At 44.8% G+C, this 17,943-nt stretch overlaps 2 protein-coding genes across 3 annotated transcripts; one reads left to right on the forward strand and one right to left on the reverse strand.

The window, feature by feature from the left end:
• Window positions 1-1,992: 1,992 nt before the first annotated feature.
• leng8 (leukocyte receptor cluster (LRC) member 8) lies at window positions 1,993-9,531 on the forward strand. Its single transcript, XM_037272911.1, has 15 exons — window positions 1,993-2,350; window positions 3,035-3,170; window positions 3,262-3,384; window positions 3,466-3,537; window positions 3,645-4,059; window positions 4,168-4,327; window positions 4,399-4,569; window positions 4,664-4,900; window positions 5,083-5,241; window positions 5,310-5,604; window positions 5,789-5,890; window positions 5,974-6,042; window positions 6,130-6,259; window positions 6,329-6,536; window positions 6,714-9,531. The coding sequence occupies exons 1-15, from the start codon at window positions 2,310-2,312 to the stop codon at window positions 6,874-6,876; spliced, it is 2,481 nt and encodes an 826-aa protein (XP_037128806.1). The 5' UTR covers window positions 1,993-2,309; the 3' UTR covers window positions 6,877-9,531.
• Window positions 9,532-10,561: 1,030 nt separating this feature from the next.
• Window positions 10,562-17,256, reverse strand: rbfox1l (RNA binding fox-1 homolog 1, like). Of its 2 annotated transcripts, XM_037272913.1 has the most exons (12): window positions 16,860-17,253; window positions 14,975-15,211; window positions 12,482-12,667; window positions 12,328-12,381; window positions 12,158-12,250; window positions 11,972-12,041; window positions 11,843-11,902; window positions 11,640-11,772; window positions 11,475-11,514; window positions 11,322-11,401; window positions 11,154-11,235; window positions 10,562-11,077 (listed from the first exon to the last, which is right to left on the reverse strand). In XM_037272913.1, exons 1-12 carry the CDS (start codon window positions 16,944-16,946, stop codon window positions 11,033-11,035), a joined length of 1,167 nt encoding a protein of 388 aa, XP_037128808.1. In that variant the 5' UTR covers window positions 16,947-17,253; the 3' UTR covers window positions 10,562-11,032. The 2 variants fall into 2 exon arrangements, with proteins under 2 accessions (XP_037128808.1, XP_037128807.1); XM_037272912.1 differs by having other exon boundaries at window positions 11,843-12,041; window positions 16,860-17,256.
• Between the last annotated feature and the right edge of the window lie 687 nt (window positions 17,257-17,943).

Consider the following 17,943-nt stretch of genomic DNA (forward strand, 5'->3'; position numbering starts at 1 on the left):
CCGTCATTCTCATTCAGCTTCCTTCCACAAGTTAAAAAAAACAATGGTTGTGGGTGAGTCATTGTTGTCACAACTGGTCAACATACTTGCGTGATGAAGTCGACAATGGGAAGAAATTACTTCATCGCAGACGGATATTGTATAGAGTCCATTGACGGACCCAAACTAGGACGTTATAATATCGAGCCTATTTTAATATTGGGAAAATATACCACAGAATAACAATCTTAATGGTGCAGTTTATCCCAGTATCAACCAATGATAAAAATATCACCAGTGCAGATGGTGAGGAGAGAAGGAACAGCAGACAGGAAATGACTCCCTTTCGGTAAACTCGTACATGCTTACACTCACGCACACAAACACACACATCCTTTTTGGAAACGTTCATCATGAGAACATCATGATGATTACATTTCCGTCTCATTTTCCCCCCCTGCTTTTTCCTACAGTGAAAAAAAAAAATCTCAAATAGTCTCCTGCCATTTCTGTGTGCGACATTGGGATGTTACATCATTCCAAATGATTACAACAGATGACATGATCACCGGCGTCTGTAAGTCTCTACATTCTCACTCATCAATCAGTTATGAATTTTATTATGCATTAAGATTTTGATTAGGATGGGCAGTAATTGTCCATTATTATTCAGCAAAGAATAAATGGTGTCAAATTGCAAACCATCTCTGACTGTTTTGTGTGCGGATGTATTCTGTCTGATTATTTTGGTTTTGTCTGGAGACCGAATCGAGGAACTGGAAGTTCTGCAATTAAAGGCCATCAGCTGATGTGGCCGCGGGGGGGAATCAATACAAGCGTGCAAATGGGATGGCCACAACATTGGGAAAGTGTATAGAGGACAGGACATGCCCTTATGTCACATGTCATGCCTTCAGCTGCATGTAACCATGTGAATGGTGCTGTTTTAGTACGTGTCCACATCAGGGTTACTTTCAGGTGAGCTGCCCTGGAGCGTATCACCAGCTGACTTTGAGGCGTAGAGACAGAAAACAAATTACATACTTTTCAGCACAGTTTTAGACAACGGTAACAAATTAAATAAAGTGTGATATTATTTACAGTGGCGGTTAGATTTCCTTCATTGACTGCGGAATAATATAATGATCTGGCCATCCATTAAATTCTATCGTGCTTGTAAAGACCCAATGATTGTCACACACACATCTGGGTGTGGTGAAATTTATCTCTGCATTTAGCCCATCCCCGAAGGGAGCAGTGAGCAGCAGCGGTGCCACGCCCGGGAATCATTTGGTGATCTAACCCCCCAATTCCAACCCTTAATGCTGTGTGCCAAGCAGGGAGGCAGTGGGTCCCATTTTTATAGTCTTTGGTATGACCCGGCCGGGGTTAGAACCCACAACCTTCCAGTATCAGGGCGGACACTCTACCACTAGGCCACTGAGCTGCCTGTATTGATTGGGCTATAAACAAATATATTTAATATATAAATGAATAGCTTTTGAAGTAAACAGATAAATCCAATATTCAAATAAATATTAAATATCCAAATGAAATACATATATTGAATTTTATTTTTTAATGGCCCTTTATTCGCAACACTGTGTCCCACCTCGAACTAGTGCCACCCGGAAGGGCGAGTGACGTCATTATGTAAAAAAATAAGCAATAGTAATAAAAATATAATTCAAATTATAAAACAAATTAAGGCGTGTGATTAACCATGTTTTTAAATGTAAGGAGAAGGAGTAAAAAATCGTCTGAAAAAATTATTCTCAAGTAAAATAAATATACATCGGGAAAAACAATTAAATACAGTAACTATTATCTAAATTGTACTCGTCTAAGTTCCTAACACTGGTAAATATGAACGAATGGCGAAATATTAAATCATTTAACACGTCCTTGGGTCACATTTTCACGTTTTTTAACCAGTGTTTTGAAGTACCAAATACGTTAACTAAAGACGAAACAGTGACGCATATCCTGCCGCTATACGTCACAGGGCTTGGCGTTTCACCGAGCTGCCATTTTGTGCTCCTCAGCAAGTCCGTCCAAGTTGTTCGGGACGACGCAAGGGGCCACTTGCTTCTATCCCTTATGGTGCTCTCCGCTAGATTTATACATTGAATCGAGATCGAGAAAACCTACATTCGCTTTCCAATATACACACAGTGTTGTTCATCGACGGGCTACTGTCTGTTTTTCGTCACGTTTAGGTAGCATCAATACAGAGGTAACGGTGTTAGCCTAGCTTCTGTGCTAGCCATAGAGCTAGCGGAAATTAAGCCGTCCTAGCTGGCTTCAAGCTAGCTTTGATTCCAGACGAAATGGCGGCCAACGCGGCACAAACAGCCCCGAAAACTAACTGGTATGTAATACTTGTCCATAGAATAACACTAGGGTGTATTACATCAAGCTAAACTGTGTTTGCGGACATCTAGACGTGGGAAGCGTTGACATTTATAGTCAGATAAAGATTGGCGACGGCAATGTTGCTAACATTTCACGGAAGTTCAAACGAGCTATCAATGGTATTGATAGCTATTTAGTAATCTAAGCAATAATATTTTTCAAAGCACACCCTGTCAACTCTTTTGTTTAATTTATTTTTTCCATAATGGTAATCGAAGAGATTGTAGTCAATTTGGTCTTTGTAATTAGTATTTATAAAACATTTTGAAGATGTATATTTCAAAGGTTACCTAAAATATTTCCATTTTGGCGGATTGGAAGAGCGTGGCCCCAATTTCTTGTCCAACACATGCAATAGATAAATGATCGCTCCTTTGGACTTCTTTGTGTAATCTTAAAGATATCACAAAGGTACGGGACATGAATGACCTGACGCTAATGATCGATGAAGTCGGCAAACATGTCCTGATGCAGTCCTGATGTGATTCATGCAGTTGATGGTGCCCATGTCTTTAATGGGGAATTTTCCTCAAATGTCAAATCACTTAAACACTTAAAACTCCATTTTTTTCTGTCTTAAATATTACTCTGCTCTAGCATTAAATGCAAGTACTCCTACTAAGTCTTATTTAAATGACAGGTCTTATGGTGTTGGTGCTGCTGAGAACCATGTTCAAGAAAACCCAGAATGGGAGAAAGCAAGACAAGCACTTGCTTCTATTAGTAAGAGTCAGAACAATGCCAAGGCTACATTTGCCAGCCACGCTGCTGCAGAGGTAAGCCAACCTTGAGTTTACAGTGACATTTATAGAATAGCACAATTTATTTCTCCTCATACTCAATCATAAGTTAAATACTACTTTTCAGTTTCAGGCAGGATTGAACGATGCTGCCATTCAACATCAGCAGTATTATCAATGGTACCAGCAAAATCAGCCACAGTATCCAGGATACACGTACCCATATAGCTACTACTATCCCATGAATCCAGTACGTATGGATCTGAGTTTAAATAACAACAAATCTTTCCCCTTCCACAAGCTAACCTGCTGTACTATACCTACTTTACAGTATGGATATACACAAAATCAGTATGCTGTTCCCCAAAGTGCTTACCCAACGCCACCAACCTCAAATGGGCAGGTATGTATAAAATGTTAAACTAGAAAAACTACTCAGGAAGTGTTATACGGCAATATTTTGTCATCGCTTGCACGACCAAAATTCTTTTTTTTTTTTCTTTCCCCAAGCCTCCTCCAGTGCCTGGAATGGAAGACCAGACCCCCAGCTACCCCTCTCAACCTCAACCCCCCTCCACTCCTCAGCCACCCCAAAGCCCAACCCCAGAGAAACCTGCAGCTCCTCCGCCCCCACCCATGCCTCCTCAACCCAATTCCCAATACCCCCCTCCACCCCCACATACTTCTTACAATTCCAACAATTCCGTGCCATACACGCACGGGGACCCCAACCAGATGCAGGTTTACAACTCGTGCCCAGGACGGCCTAATTATGGAGCGGGCTTTCAGGCCCAGAACAACTATCAGCCCCCACAGGCTCCGCCCCAGCAGCAAACGGGGCCGTTCGGAGCGAGCATAGGCAGAGGAGAGGCTAATAAAGCTAAAAAACAAAACCAAGGACAGCAACTCTGGCATCGCATGAAACGTAAGAACAGTGTTGGAAATATATATCGACTATAGCCGGCTCGTGAATGGTGAGCTCAGGCACCACCATCAGAGCATTACTTAGTGCTGTTAACATTTGCCTCCACAGAGTCACCTGGCACTGCCCCGATGAAATTCAACATTCCCAAGAGGCCTTATCAGGTGACCACGTCTAACCAGGCATTCTCACCAAGTGAGCAGCAGCAGCCAGAATCTGCCAGTTCACCTCCAGCCTCTCCCGTGACTGCCAGCGCCACGCCTCCGACACGGTAATGTCTCGCTCTGAACTCTTGTTGCTCTTTGTTGGATGATGGCCTGACCTGTTGACTTGCATCTGCAGACCCCAAGACTGGCCGCCAGCCATGAAGGAGTACGTGCAGCGCTGTTTCACAGCCTGCGAGACGGAGGAAGACAAAGACCGCACGGAGAAGGTGTTGAAGGAAGTTCTGCAGGACCGCTTAAAGGATGGATCTGCTTACACCATCGACTGGGACCGTGAACCGCTGCCAGAGTAAGTAGTAAAACCTCTCGCGTCAGGGTCATGATAATGTTCACTGCGTGTGACGTCACCTTGACGATGTTGTCATTTTATTTTGACTTCGTAGTCTGAAGAGTAAGCAATCTCGCTGGCACACGGTCCCGAGAAGTGTGGACACTGCGACGAGTCGAGGTGGAAGTGCGGCTGCTGCGACACGCGCCAGGGGTGGAGGCCACAGATTGGGAAACTATAGGAATATCTTTTCTCAGCGCAGTCCATCCAGTTCCTCACACTCTTCCTCTCGGTCCCCCTCCCCAACCCACGGCAGAAACCGCGACCGCAGCAACCAAAGGCACCGGCGCAGGTAAACACTTTAAACACACCCTCATCCAATTCCCCAACCTTTATTTAGCCACGCTTAATGCAGACTGGCGGATACACAGAATTGTGCATCCTGCCAGTATTTGGCACTACCATAAATATTGCAAGGTTTTAAGTGAATTATATAAGAAAATATTAGAATATTCTATTCTTGTTGTCTACCAGCGAATCTGGCTCACAGTCAGACAACAGCCTTTCCAGCGATCTCCGACCTCAGCTGTCGAGAAGAAACCAGAAAGGTGGTCGCGGGCGTGGCAACAACAGGGATCGAGGGCACGGTGGAGAAAGGGGACGGGGAAGAGGTGGAAAAGCTAAGGGCAGGAGGTAATATCAAAAGAATCTTTTATGGTGACCAGCCAACATTTTGAATAACCTCCCATTCCTCTTTTCAGAAATCAAGACGACTCCAACGTGCCCGGTGGTAAGAAGAGGAAAGGTGGCAATGCGGGTTTGGATTTCCACGACCCTGACCGGGAAGCCAAAAAGCAGAGTCGAGCTGCTCGCTTCCAGAAGCAGCTTCGCACAGAGCCCCTGGTGCTGTCTATTAACCATCTGGACATGCCCGATGGGACACAGGAGGGCCTCAGCTGGGAAGACTGTCCCATTGTTGGGACATGCCAGGACATCACAAAGTCTTACCTGAGGCTCACCTGTGCCCCAGACCCCGCCACTGTTCGCCCTATTCATGTGAGTTGTCATCTTCTCTTACATGCAGTAAAGTGCTCGCTTGCTTAAAGTCATTCCTCGTTGAAGTTTACTGTACTCGTGAGATTATTGAAAATCTGTGCTATAAACCACGACCGAATGGTAAACACTTGCTGGCAATAACTGGGACGTTTGTGTCGGAAACTTCTGTTTCTTTGCCACGCAGGTGTTGAAAAAGTCTTTACAGGCCGTGAAAGCTGACTGGAAAACCAAACAGGACTACCCTTACGCTTGTGAGCAGATGAAGTCCATACGACAGGACCTCACGGTTAGTGTGAATCACATTTGGCATGCCTTTTGTTTCCCCATTTGTCTCCAAAGGTGAAGGTTCAACGTTATCTTCACACACAGGTCCAAGGAGTTCGTACGGAATTCACCGTGGAAGTGTACGAGTGTCACGCTCGCATTGCCCTGGAAAAGGTAAGACTGCTGACTTGGCAGGATGTAAGCTTTCTGTTTTTACAGATCGTCAGATGGAAACTGAAGAGTCTGCGTTTTGTGTTTCAGGGCGACCATGAGGAATTCAACCAGTGCCAGACACAGCTGAAGTCCCTCTACAAGGACAACCCCTCAGAGAACATCGGCGAGTTTACAGCATATCGCTTGTTGTACTACATCTTCACCAAAAACTCTGGAGGTACGCCCATCGCATGAACACACACTTTTACTTTTGATTGCATCTCTTAATCCCATTGTCCTCCCACAGATCTCATCACCGAGCTGGTGTACTTGAATCCGGCACTGAAAGCGGACGTGTGCATCGCTCACGCTCTGGCGCTCCGTGCCGCTTGGGCTCTAGGCAACTATCGCCGTTTCTTCAAGTTGTATCAGGAAGCTCCGCGCATGGCTTCGTACCTCATCGATAAGTTTGTTGAGAGGGAAAGAAAGATCGCACTTCGGGCCATAGTCAAAACGTAAGATGTTTTACCACAAAGAATATACAGTGAACCCCCGTTGATTGTGACTCGTGCGTCCCGGGCTCACTTGCAAAGCAATGAGTTTAAATATGGATGAAACGTGCCACAGCGGGGGGCTCACTGTATTTCGAAAAAACTATCAACTCTGTTTCTGACGATTTCTCTTGTCCACAGGTTCAGGCCCGACTTGCCAGTGGAGTATGTGCAGTCCACGCTAGGCTTCACTTCGTTAGACTCCTGCATGGAGTTTCTTAGCGGGTTGGGTGTCACGTTTACCCCCGCTGACCCCCTAAGGATAGACTGCAAAAGCAGCACCACCACACTGGCTGCCTCATGAGAGTGCGGGTGGGCTTAGCACACTTAGAGGGTGGACACGTAGTTGCGGGGCAGTGCACATCCCAGAGTATTGATGAATGCAGCGCACCTTTTACATACCTCTTCCAATTCAGAGAGGCACACCGGCACCCATATAGGGCCTATGTCGTCCCATATGAGATGAAAGTTCAGAATCCCAGAGTCGTTCAGCGACGTTAGACAGATGACACGAGGTTGTTGACGCGCGCACAAAGTTGCTCTCATTCTATCCAGTAGAGGAGATCAGAAAACATTAGCTCTCCCCCCCTTCCCCAAGCTGCTTTCATTCACTCAACACTTTAGAGGCCAAAGGCTCACGCGGCCAGATGAGGGAGGGCACTTGCGCGATGCTTCCTGTTCCATTAGCCCTGTCCGATGTCAACGCTAACAGTGTCCTGTTATGTTTTCTTCCTTCCCCAAGTCAACAGCTCCAAGACCTCAAGTCTCAAGAAGAAGACACGCAACCGGTCCGAGTCGTGTTTGAAGACCGCACAAGCACCTTTGATTCCATAGAGACTGTACAAAAACAAAATGAAGCCAAGATCGCCAGAAAGGTTGTCAAGAAGAAGAGGAAGCTGTGGTTTGTATGTCCGCGTCTCCTACGACGACCGCTGTGTCCTGATTCCTGGAGGTCTTCGGTTTCTGGGCAAGATCCCTGTCCAGAATCGCCTAAGGAGCAGAGTTTGGGACTCAAGTTCACTTGGTAGTTCAGTCACGAGTCAAGTGACATCAAGTCAGGAAGCAATGACTTTCAAGACGGAAGCGTGTTCTTCGTTGAGGTTTTCCGAGTTCACGCCTCCAACCGTCTGCGTCGCCGAAAGAAGTCCACGGTCAACCTCAGGTGGAAGCTCCGCCGCCTGCTCTTCATCACGGTGCTCGTCCCCACTGCCTCACCTCAGATGGTCATCGCGGGCAGAGGGATGACATCGTCCGGTTTGTATGCTGTGTGTGGCTCTCGAGTGCAACTAAGGCTGGTAAGAAAAGGACTATGGATCGAGACGGATGCCTGCGAAACATCAGGAGGCCCACCCCATTAGATGTTCTCCAGGCTTTGGACAGCAGTATTTGGCCTTTAAATTGATGAAAGAAGTATATGGCTACAATGATGGTTTGCAAATTTAATTTAGGGTCAAAACCATCAATCAAAATTTGACACTCAGTGCTGTCGTAATGTCTGAACTTTTAACATCACTTAAGTCATCAATCCTCAAAATCCTTCAACTTAGTCTTGTTTAGTCCGCTTAATGACAGATGAACTCAAAACGCTTTTCAAAAAATGCTGGAAGAAAGTACGGAGATATTTTCTGTTTTTTTGAAACGTGTTATGGAACTGTGGAGAGGCATTTTAAGAAGCTGAGCTATGACTTTTTTTTTTTTTTTCTTCCTTTGAAATGTATTGTAAATATTGTATGACAATTGCTGTGGTTCATTCTGCAGTGGTTTTGTAGTTTAGGTGTGTCCGCACATGGTAAGTGTGTTTTAGTTTTATACTGGCGCGTGTGCAGTCAAACCTAAAATGATGCCTGCTGCCAAAGATCGAGTGGGGGGGGTGCGGAACCTGCCGCAATATTTGACCTGCTGTCCATGTGACTAAAGGAAACCTGTTAAAATCCCCCAAACCATTTTGACCACACAGGTTCCCCACCCCTGATCAAAGTTTTTTTTTTCTTCTTCTTCCTTGATGCATATTTGGACATTGTTGTAATTTGTCTCCTTTCTTCCCCTTTTGACCTCTCCTCCTGACCCCTTGACCCTCCACCCAATCCTTCCCTGGGGAGTCACACCCCGCCTCACCCACCCTTCAGCCGGTCGCACGGCCGGCTTGCTGCATTGCAGGAGGCAACATGCGGATGAGGACGCTGAGTGGCCAAGCGGGAGAGAGTCGCTTGTGAGCAAGTCGCCTCAGCGCCTTTTGAAAGCCAAGCTCGATCGCTGTGAGCCTCATGTGCAACCAATGTGTGCTGATAACTGCTCAAATGTTTTTAAGTTTCTCCCCTTTCCTCATTACGTAACTTTATTTTAACATGTCAGCCAATGCTATCAAATCGATTTCTGTTTGTCTGCTTGAGTTTTTAAATTATTCCCGTCCGCGTAAGAAATTGATATATCCGCTGTCGTATTGTTGACCAAAGAAATCAAAATCCCAGCAGGTCGCAACGCATTTCACACTCTGGATATTTTTGTTCTCCCAGCTACAAAGTCTCAGTATTTTTGCTATCATGAACTATTGATTACTCATCAGTCGTTTGTCACTTCCTCCTTGATATCTGCCTCTCAAAGTCCTTTCCAGTACCACGTGAACTTCTCACCTGCTCCCATTCACCTCCTTTCCCTCTCATCTTTCCTTTTCCCTCCCTCACTTTAGTTTTCTTTTCACCACCCATGCATGCCTTCTGTCTCTTCCTTCTGCTCTCATAGATGTCATTCATTTTATGTTGAGTATGTTGCACTCGCACATAGTCATGGTAGTAAGTATGGACATTGCAGCTCACTAACATCTGTAGCTGAAGGTTGTTTGCAATGCCTGTCTTCTCTCCCCCGCCCTCCCCCTCACATGACAAATTTTGATAGCACCAGCATCTGTATATATTGTGTACATATACTCTCCTTGAAGAATCTAATAAAAACAAGAAGCATCCACGTGTGTGGTTAATGTGAACATTTAAACAAAACAGACTCAAGCTGGGTGTCATAGGTTTATTATAAAATACTGTGGGTGTTACCCTCAAATTGGATTTACAGTACTGACTTAACATGTTGACATTTTGGATCTGGTGGATTGGGTGGGAGTTGTGAAAAGGGAAAAACAAGATGATGTGAAGTAGGAAAAAATATGCATTTAGAAAAACTATCAAGAAGGAAAGCAAAGTTTGAGCTCTATAAGAAAATCTTCGTGCCTTTTGTTCTGTGTAGTCCGTAACTTAAAACATTTCTTATTTTATATATGGCGTTCCTCCGCTTTAAAATTTTTAGGCAAATTTTTGTAATGCGTTTTTTTAGAAGGAAAATGTAAACAAAACAACTGATGATTGACAACGTTTTCTGGCTTACGCGTGTTGACCACCAGGCGGCAGTATAAATAGTCAACGAATTTTCCTCTTCTCGTGATTCAGAATTCGCAATGTCAGTTTCTTTTGTGCGTATCGTTACAACCTTTGTCTACATTAGTTGCTGCATTGTTTGTGTTTAAACACCAATTCGTTTAACTCCGCCACATATTCTAATTTTATTCAGCAGCAAAGTGTTCAAACTTTGCAAATGTAAGATGAACCTGTGGTCAAGTGTCCAGTTAAAGCGAAGCACAAGTACAAGCAAAAGAAAGCCTGCCAAACAAGCTTAGAAATGTAGAAACCATCAGAGATGCTTGCTGCTTTCTAAGCAAGCAAATAGGAAAATCTAAAGTAGAACTATAAAGTAGCTAAGCAGAGGACAGTATACGAAAAAAACATGCAAAAGAAATAAGGAGGTCAAGCAAAATGAATGGAATGGAAAAATGAAGCGAGAGCATTTAAAGCGAGGAAGTTCAACCATGACTAAATAATTGGAAAGAAGAAGCTATGATAGACAAGAACTAAGCTATGTTGGAAATAATAAAGCTGAGAAAGTCAAAAAGCTCCAGTTTTCACATGAATCCTGTTAACTGAAAGATCAATGAGGCCTCATTTTTGAAGCAATAGAAACCAAAGGACAGTCACACAAGTGAGAAAAAAAGAGCAAAAAAGGAAAGCCAGATGAAAAGAGTTTTATTTAGAAGTAAACATCACACGCAGCGAGATCAGAAAGAAAAGCCAAAAGAAAAGAGGTAGTTTGTTAGTAAGAAACACAACTGAAACCCCAGTCAACTCTGCAACGGGCCAAACAACTCACAGTGAAACTGATGTCACACGTGACTCCCAGACACACACACACACTCAAACACACACTTAAATAAAAGCTCCAGCACATCATCCAAACAACGTATGAAAATGAGATCCAAATATCTCCCACCGTGGTGTTCTAGCATCACAAGTCCTCCTTTAAAGGTTCGCTTGTAAAATACACAAATAATGCAATGCGTGCGCTGAGCATGGAGAACAGTACAGTACGCAATATTTACAACTTCAGTCACTTCCTGTGTGCGGCATCCAGGTCACAGTACATCAGTAGGGAGTGAAGCGGTTGTATCCTCCTCGATACAAACTGGCCTGCGGAAGAAAGAAATGGAAATACAATGAATCAGTTCTGGAAAAAACAAGTGTTTGCATGCCAGCGTAAACTCACCACAGTGCCAACGCCATATGTGGTTGTTGGTCCCACCGAGTGGTGATAGGGGTCCGCGGCTGTGGCGTAAACGCGGCCGTATCTGGTGACATCATTGCGATATCCAAATATTCACTTGTCATAATGCAACTTGCAGTGGAAGATATTTTCTTTGACATGTCTGCCTACCCGTCGCTGTATGTTGCAGCAGCGGCGGCGGCGGCGGCCGATGCGGTCTGGGCCACCCTGTACGCGGCAGGATAACCTCCCTGGACGGAAATATGTCAACGCTGGTTACCGATTGGACAAGCAAGTTGAACGCAAGTAGGTGAAGTGACTTACGTAGACTTCTGCTCCGTAGAGACCATCTTGATACACCACCCTGATTGGCAAAGTGGAAAACATTAACTTACTTTTCAGTCTGGCTCTGTCCAGTTAAATTCTGTTAAATGTCCAATCCAGTTAAGTCCAGTTTGGTTAAATGATTTTAGTTCAGTCCAGCCGTACCCCGGGTAGGCGGGCACAGCAGTAGGCGTTGCGGCGGAGCGAATAGTGTTGTAGATGGTCCGGCCTCGACCCCTCAGCGCCGAGCCCCGGTAGGCCAATGCGGGCGCCGCCACCGGGTAGGGGAAACCGGCCACTGAACAACAAAAGCATGCCAATGGTTTAGATAGCTGTCGATTGTGATTGATTGTGTTGCCTTGACTGACCTGTGTAGAGTTCCGGTGCGTACATGGCCCCCATGACGGGGTTGATTTTCCACCCGGAGGCTATTCGGACAAGCACAAATAATTCAAAGCCAAGAAATAGAAGCAATCCTTGACCTAGTTGTGTCTTACGTGAAAGGTCGCTGTTCACAAGCGGCGTTTGTGGCTTTTTGGTAACTACCCTTGCAGTGGCGTTATTCACCTGAAAAGCCAAAAAAAGGACGAATTTGAAATTGTGAGGTCATCAGTGACTGTACAGTGACTTTTCACTATAACTACATTGAGTAGTCGCTATGGAAACAGATGTGTTTGTCTGACCTCGATCTTCCTCCCTTCCACGATTGTCCCGTTCAGTTTCTCCCGTGCTCCGTCAGCCTCGGCCGCGCTCTCAAAGGTGACGAACCCGAATCCCTGCAAGAGTGTCGGTGCTATTTGTGGTTTTTGTTCATGTCACCGTTTCGCATTGTCGTCCAAACTTTGTCACTGACCTTTGACCCCCTTTCGTTGAAAATAATCTCTACATCCAGGATTTTTCCAAATTGCTAGAAAAGAAATGTAACCTTTGTATCATAATGATGTAAATTTGATGACTCAGGGATCATCAAGTCGTCTTTGTATATGTAATAAAAGAGAAATCCGTACCCCAAACATCTGCCGAAGGTCCGGGTCCCTGAAGCGGAAGGGGATGTTTGACACGTGGAGGCGTTTGGGCTGGGCCTTGCCGGACCCCTCGTCATCACTCCCGCTCCCCCCGCCGCCGCTTCCGCCCGATGCCACAGACGCGCTCAGAGCTTGAGGGTCCGAGGCCACAGGGGCCAAAGCTTCCTCCTGATGGCCCAGCAAAGAACAAAAAGGGAAAACGGGTGGAAAAAGAGAGTGACTGTGAGGGAACGTGTGTAGACGAATGAGGGTGGCGGACATCTGATCACTTCCTGGTTGTGTACAAAGCATCGCATAACGTTAGACAAGACATGGCCACCAGGTCAGGAATCCAAACCAAAGAGCATTCCGCAACCAGTGATCCCTCTCAGGCATACGTGAGGAGGTGTGAAAGTAAAGGGGGGAGGGAGGGCGTCTTAAAACATGCCTGTGGAAAAGTACAGCCACTTATTAACTACTAGTTCAAAATTTAACATGATCAAATTTCCAAATAACCCAATTGCCTGTTGCTCAGTGATTTCAGAGGCTGAATTTTCTGAAAATTATATTACGACTTTTGGAGGAAATGTTTTATTAGACTTTGAGGTTTTATGGTGTGTCGTTAAATTTTGCCACTGTGCTCTTGCCTGGAGACAACGATGAACACACACATCTATAATGAAACTTTTTTTTAGTGGGTCTACTCATAATACTGTATGCCCACTGAATTTTGTCTTACAAAGTCAAACTAGCTTTCGAGGCCGAATTGTTATTAAAATTTCGTCGTCACACTAAAATGGCAGTCTTCCTCTGTCTTTTTAGGCTTTTGTGACTGAGACTTTTTTGTGGGTCTATTCATGATTCAATTGCCCACCAAATCTCTCAAGGTGAAGTGAAAGGCCTCTGGGGCTGAATTATTTTCAAAATTTTGTCAGGTGCTAGTTTGCTAAAAATATCACTTTAAACTTGACTTGACTTGACTTAAACCTCTCAACACTTTTAAAGAGGAAACTTCCTGTCTTTTCAGACAGAATTTTTTTCATATTTTTTTTAGGTTCTACCTATTTACGTATGACTTATTTGGCTCTATAATAATAATAATAATAATAATAATAATAATAATAATAATAATAATAATAAGCAAACCAGAGGGCCCTAATACAGCTTCTCACTCTCCCCAAGCAGCTGTAACAAAGTGAAACACATCCAACTGCAGCAATGCCGTAAAAAATCAATTTGCTTCCAACTCTCCCATGCACAACAATACAAGAAGTAAGGAAGAGAAACATTCACTTGTCCCACAATGCACCACGATGCGAGTGTGCGCTAATATGGAGTGTGCGCGTCAATGTGTCGGCGTGTTAAATCGGAAAATCAATACATGGAAAAAAAAATGCACAGGTGGGCTATGATTAGCTTTCCAGTGAGGCCCGAATGTAGCACAGATGGAGAAATGAAGCGGCAGAAAGCTTGAAACAACAAAAAAGAGACACAAAGTTGAAAAGAAGAGCGTTCCAAACGGGTCAGTCTGAGGTCAAGGTGCTGCTTTTCTGCCAAGGGTTAAAGGGAAAGTGTCATCATTAATATGCTTGGGGCTGGAGGGGGGGGGGGTCACGGACACACACTCGCACGCACACCCACGCACATACACAACAGGTGGGGGGAGCGGGGGGGGGTCGAGCCGGTTTGGTGATGTCATGTCACGATGCAGAATAACGTTCTGGACCTGTGTTGTGATATTTCAGAGTGGGAGAGAGGGTGGGGTGGGGGGGTCATCTGGTCTGCCGCCCCCCTTCGCCCCTCCCTCCCCTTTCCGTGGCGCCGCCTCAACTTTCTCCCAGCATGGAGCCTTGTGTGTCTGGGGGAGGGGGGTGAGGGGCTCTATAGTCATCAAATATACGGGGGCCACACAAAAGACCATTTAGTTGATTTGGTGGTACTTGCTGTAAAAAGAGTAACGTATTTTATTTCCCAACAGTCTTAAAGATGTACATAACTGTCAAACCACAGAACCTCGTAAAAATGTAATTGTTTCTCGGACAGATGGATAGAATAAATTTGTTTTGTTTTTTTCCTCCCCTCTACATTTCTAAATAGCAACATCAGATGGAGACGGTGTCTTTCCCAGCATATGAAAAAGACCTTCACACAATATCAACACACACTTTCACCCTCTTTAATCTATGAAAGCTAATCTGGTGTACTGCCTGTTTGAAAAGAGCCACGGCGAACAGGGGGATTTATTTTCAACAACACTCTCAGCTGTCCCCCTTTCTGAGTGTCATTGATATGGTTGTGCTGTAAAAAGACGTAACAGAGGAAAGGGGGGGCAGAGAAAGTAGGTGGGCCTCATTAACCCGCAAAATCGAGAATTGATTCTATATCCTTTTTAAAAAAATAAATCACCACGCTAGTAGAACGACTATGACTCACTCATTAATGTTTTTCCCTTCTGCACACTGTTGTCAGGTGACTTTCATACCTTGCGGTCCTTACCGTGTTGGTAGAGGTCAGAGGCTCGGCGCCCTCCAGCTGAGGGCCCTGGTAGACCCTCAGCTGGGCATGCTCAGGGTATTCGGAGCCGGGGTGTGCCGAGCTAAATTCCAGAGGCGGCAGCCTGCCCACCGACGCCGCTGGACCTTGACCCGGGGTCGGGTAGGAGGGCGGTGCGGCGTATACCTGGGGCAGGGTGGGGTCGGTGCCCCCTGGGCCCGCCTCCTGCGTGGGGCCCCCCTGAGAAGAAGGGGATTACGATGGTGGGTTCAATTTACATTTAAACAAAATTCGATGGAAATGCTCAGAAGCAATTCTTATAATTTGTCTACTTGATGCAAATCTCATTTTTAAATTGACATTTTTACGGAGCATTGACTACCCTGTGCAAGCATTCTAGATTTTCTTACATCACTTAAAAGTTATTTAGTCGCAAAACCTTGATCAAATCCTGTAATACAGAATCACAATGTTAAAAAAACAACATCAGAACAATCATTTTGGGTCCTATTGAGAGAATAGTAACACAATGCAAGCATGGTCTTACCCCTTCAGCGCACCCCGGAATTTCTGAGTCCCTCAACATCAACTGCTGCAAGTTTTAATGGCGGCCCACCACCCGCCCACCGCGCCATCCGCGCTAACCCTCCACCAATCCCATCAAATGATCACCACAAACACAAGGGGCGGAGAAAGGGGCCGAGGGGGACTCCCACAGCACCTGTGCACATCTGTGACTGTCAATCACTGCGTTTTATCTAAAGTCAGCATTATTATCTTTTTTTTTTTTTGGACAGGACCCTCCTGACACAAAGCTAACGCTGTTCTGTGAGATATGACACCCTACTTTTGTTCTGGTCCCAGTGAATAGCGTCTGCCCCCTTTGTATCTCTATACTCATTTGTCTTATCTGTCTTGTTCTCCTCTCTTAGCACCTCAGCTGTCTGCTCAGGGGTCACAGGTCAACAGCTCGAGGGCCAGGTGCCTGCCGAGACAGCTGTCGTGCCATTTCCACGCACCCGACGCCGACTGCAGATGTGGCGAGCGACATGCTCAAGTATGGGAGACCGTTAGGGACATCTTTCAGGATTTGAGTGAAATTAAACTAGAAAAAACATTTCTCAACATGCCAACGTATTTAGTTTGGAAACAGACGCTTGCTATCGCCGCGCCACTATTTTAAGAGGAGCTGATTGGAGAAAACCAGATAGGTGACAGAATCTCCTCCTGTGATTATCTGCTCAGGAGAGCCAGCCTAAAAATACGGTTGACAAGGTGGAAGCATGCCAGATGCGTTGTGGCATTGATGGCATGTCAGGGACACACACGCATAAGCACACACCTTTTTCCGATCAAAGGCCATTTTAGTTTTAAAATCAATAGTAAATGTATAAAAAAATGTGTTTGAGTTGCTGTCCATTAAAAATAAAAAATATCTTCTAAATTTGACAGACACAACACAGAAAAGAGTGGTTGACAGCCTTGCCAAATTTGAATTAAAAAAATCAACAAGTCTGTAAAATCCAGTTTCAAAATCGTGACAAATCAAGTTGTTCTCTCCGATTTCAAACATTGTGTCCCTTCCCACTGAATGCGCCGAAAGCAGCCGTCAAACAAATACCACTGCTACAACCAGGAAAAATTGATGCTACAATGAGGCGCTCTAACGAAAGTGAAGCCCCACTCTGCACGCTCGCTGCCAAATAAGATTTTTAAAAATAATCCCTCGCTCTTCAACATTTCCCTCCGTGACATGCATGCACTCATAGTTGCGACCATGAGGCACTCTAAAGCAACCACACGTCTGAAATCCTCTTCCGTCTCCTTCCGTGAGGTGCACACTCTTCTTTACACCTGACTGATGTGTTCAACAAAACGCAAGCGTTACCTGGACTATGCTGGGGTAGCAGGTGGCCGTCTGCGGGTAGACAGGCAGTCCATAAGGCTGGAGGATAACAGTGGGTGAGGAAAGCATGGCCTCGAAAAACCTCACTCCAGGAGAATGAGCAAGAGTGGAGGACAAGGGGTGAAAAAACTAAAGTTGACCTCAGGACAGCAGACGGTGAGTCGAGCTAGAAAAGAAAAAAGTATTCCAAATTGAGGGAAAGATCCAGGTTAGTGAAGGACAGCTTCAAGTTTGTGAACCCAAAGCGTGGAGGTGAGTCAACCCCCTCCACACATGCAAAATAAACAGCGTCCTGTCCGGTCAAGACGGGATATCCAGCAGTGAAAAGAGCTTTCGGTGTGTCCATGAGGCGATCATGCGGCCTGACAGACAGAAACACATGCTCGGGGCTCTCATTTCAGAGTATTATAAATAGTCCCTCGTGTCCTTCCTTATGAGTACCACCTTACCACCCTCGCTCGCCCTGACACACATTGGTAAGCAACGTTTCTCACAACTTCTGGCATGTTCTTAGCAAACAAAATGAACAGCCATCAATGATCCGGTAGTGGACGCTGCTAAACACCCTATAGGTCGTTTGACCCCTTGTGAAAAAAGCCCCAATAGAAGTCAGAGTAAATTCTTTTTGGATTGTCTTCTGTTGTAAATATTTTATAGATATTTTTTTTTACATATTTTATTTGTTATGCATTTATTTGCACTGGAGAAGGAGTCGTTTTCAATCACATTGTATATTTCTATAGTGACAACAATAAAAGAAATGCTATTCTATTCTAAAATACCTTTAGGGATTATAACTAAAAAGTTTCAAAATGTCTTGGTTCCAAAATAGTGGAAAGAACGTAGTAGAGTCAAAAACAAAGGGCATGTTTGAGGAAGGACTAGATTTAATTTCAGTCTTAGAAGTCGCATATTGTAATATAGCAAGTAATGAAGCTAATATAATTATGCTACATTAATATTTGTGCAAAGGGAAAGTATAAATGCTGTCAGTCAGTGTATTAGAAACTGCCATCAAATAAACGATGCATCAAGTACTTCACATTTAGTTATGGTTTTCCGGCAG

The sequence above is a fragment of the Syngnathus acus genome, chromosome 16 (assembly GCF_901709675.1).
Source record: "Syngnathus acus chromosome 16, fSynAcu1.2, whole genome shotgun sequence".
NCBI classification, from domain to species: Eukaryota; Metazoa; Chordata; class Actinopteri; order Syngnathiformes; family Syngnathidae; genus Syngnathus; species Syngnathus acus.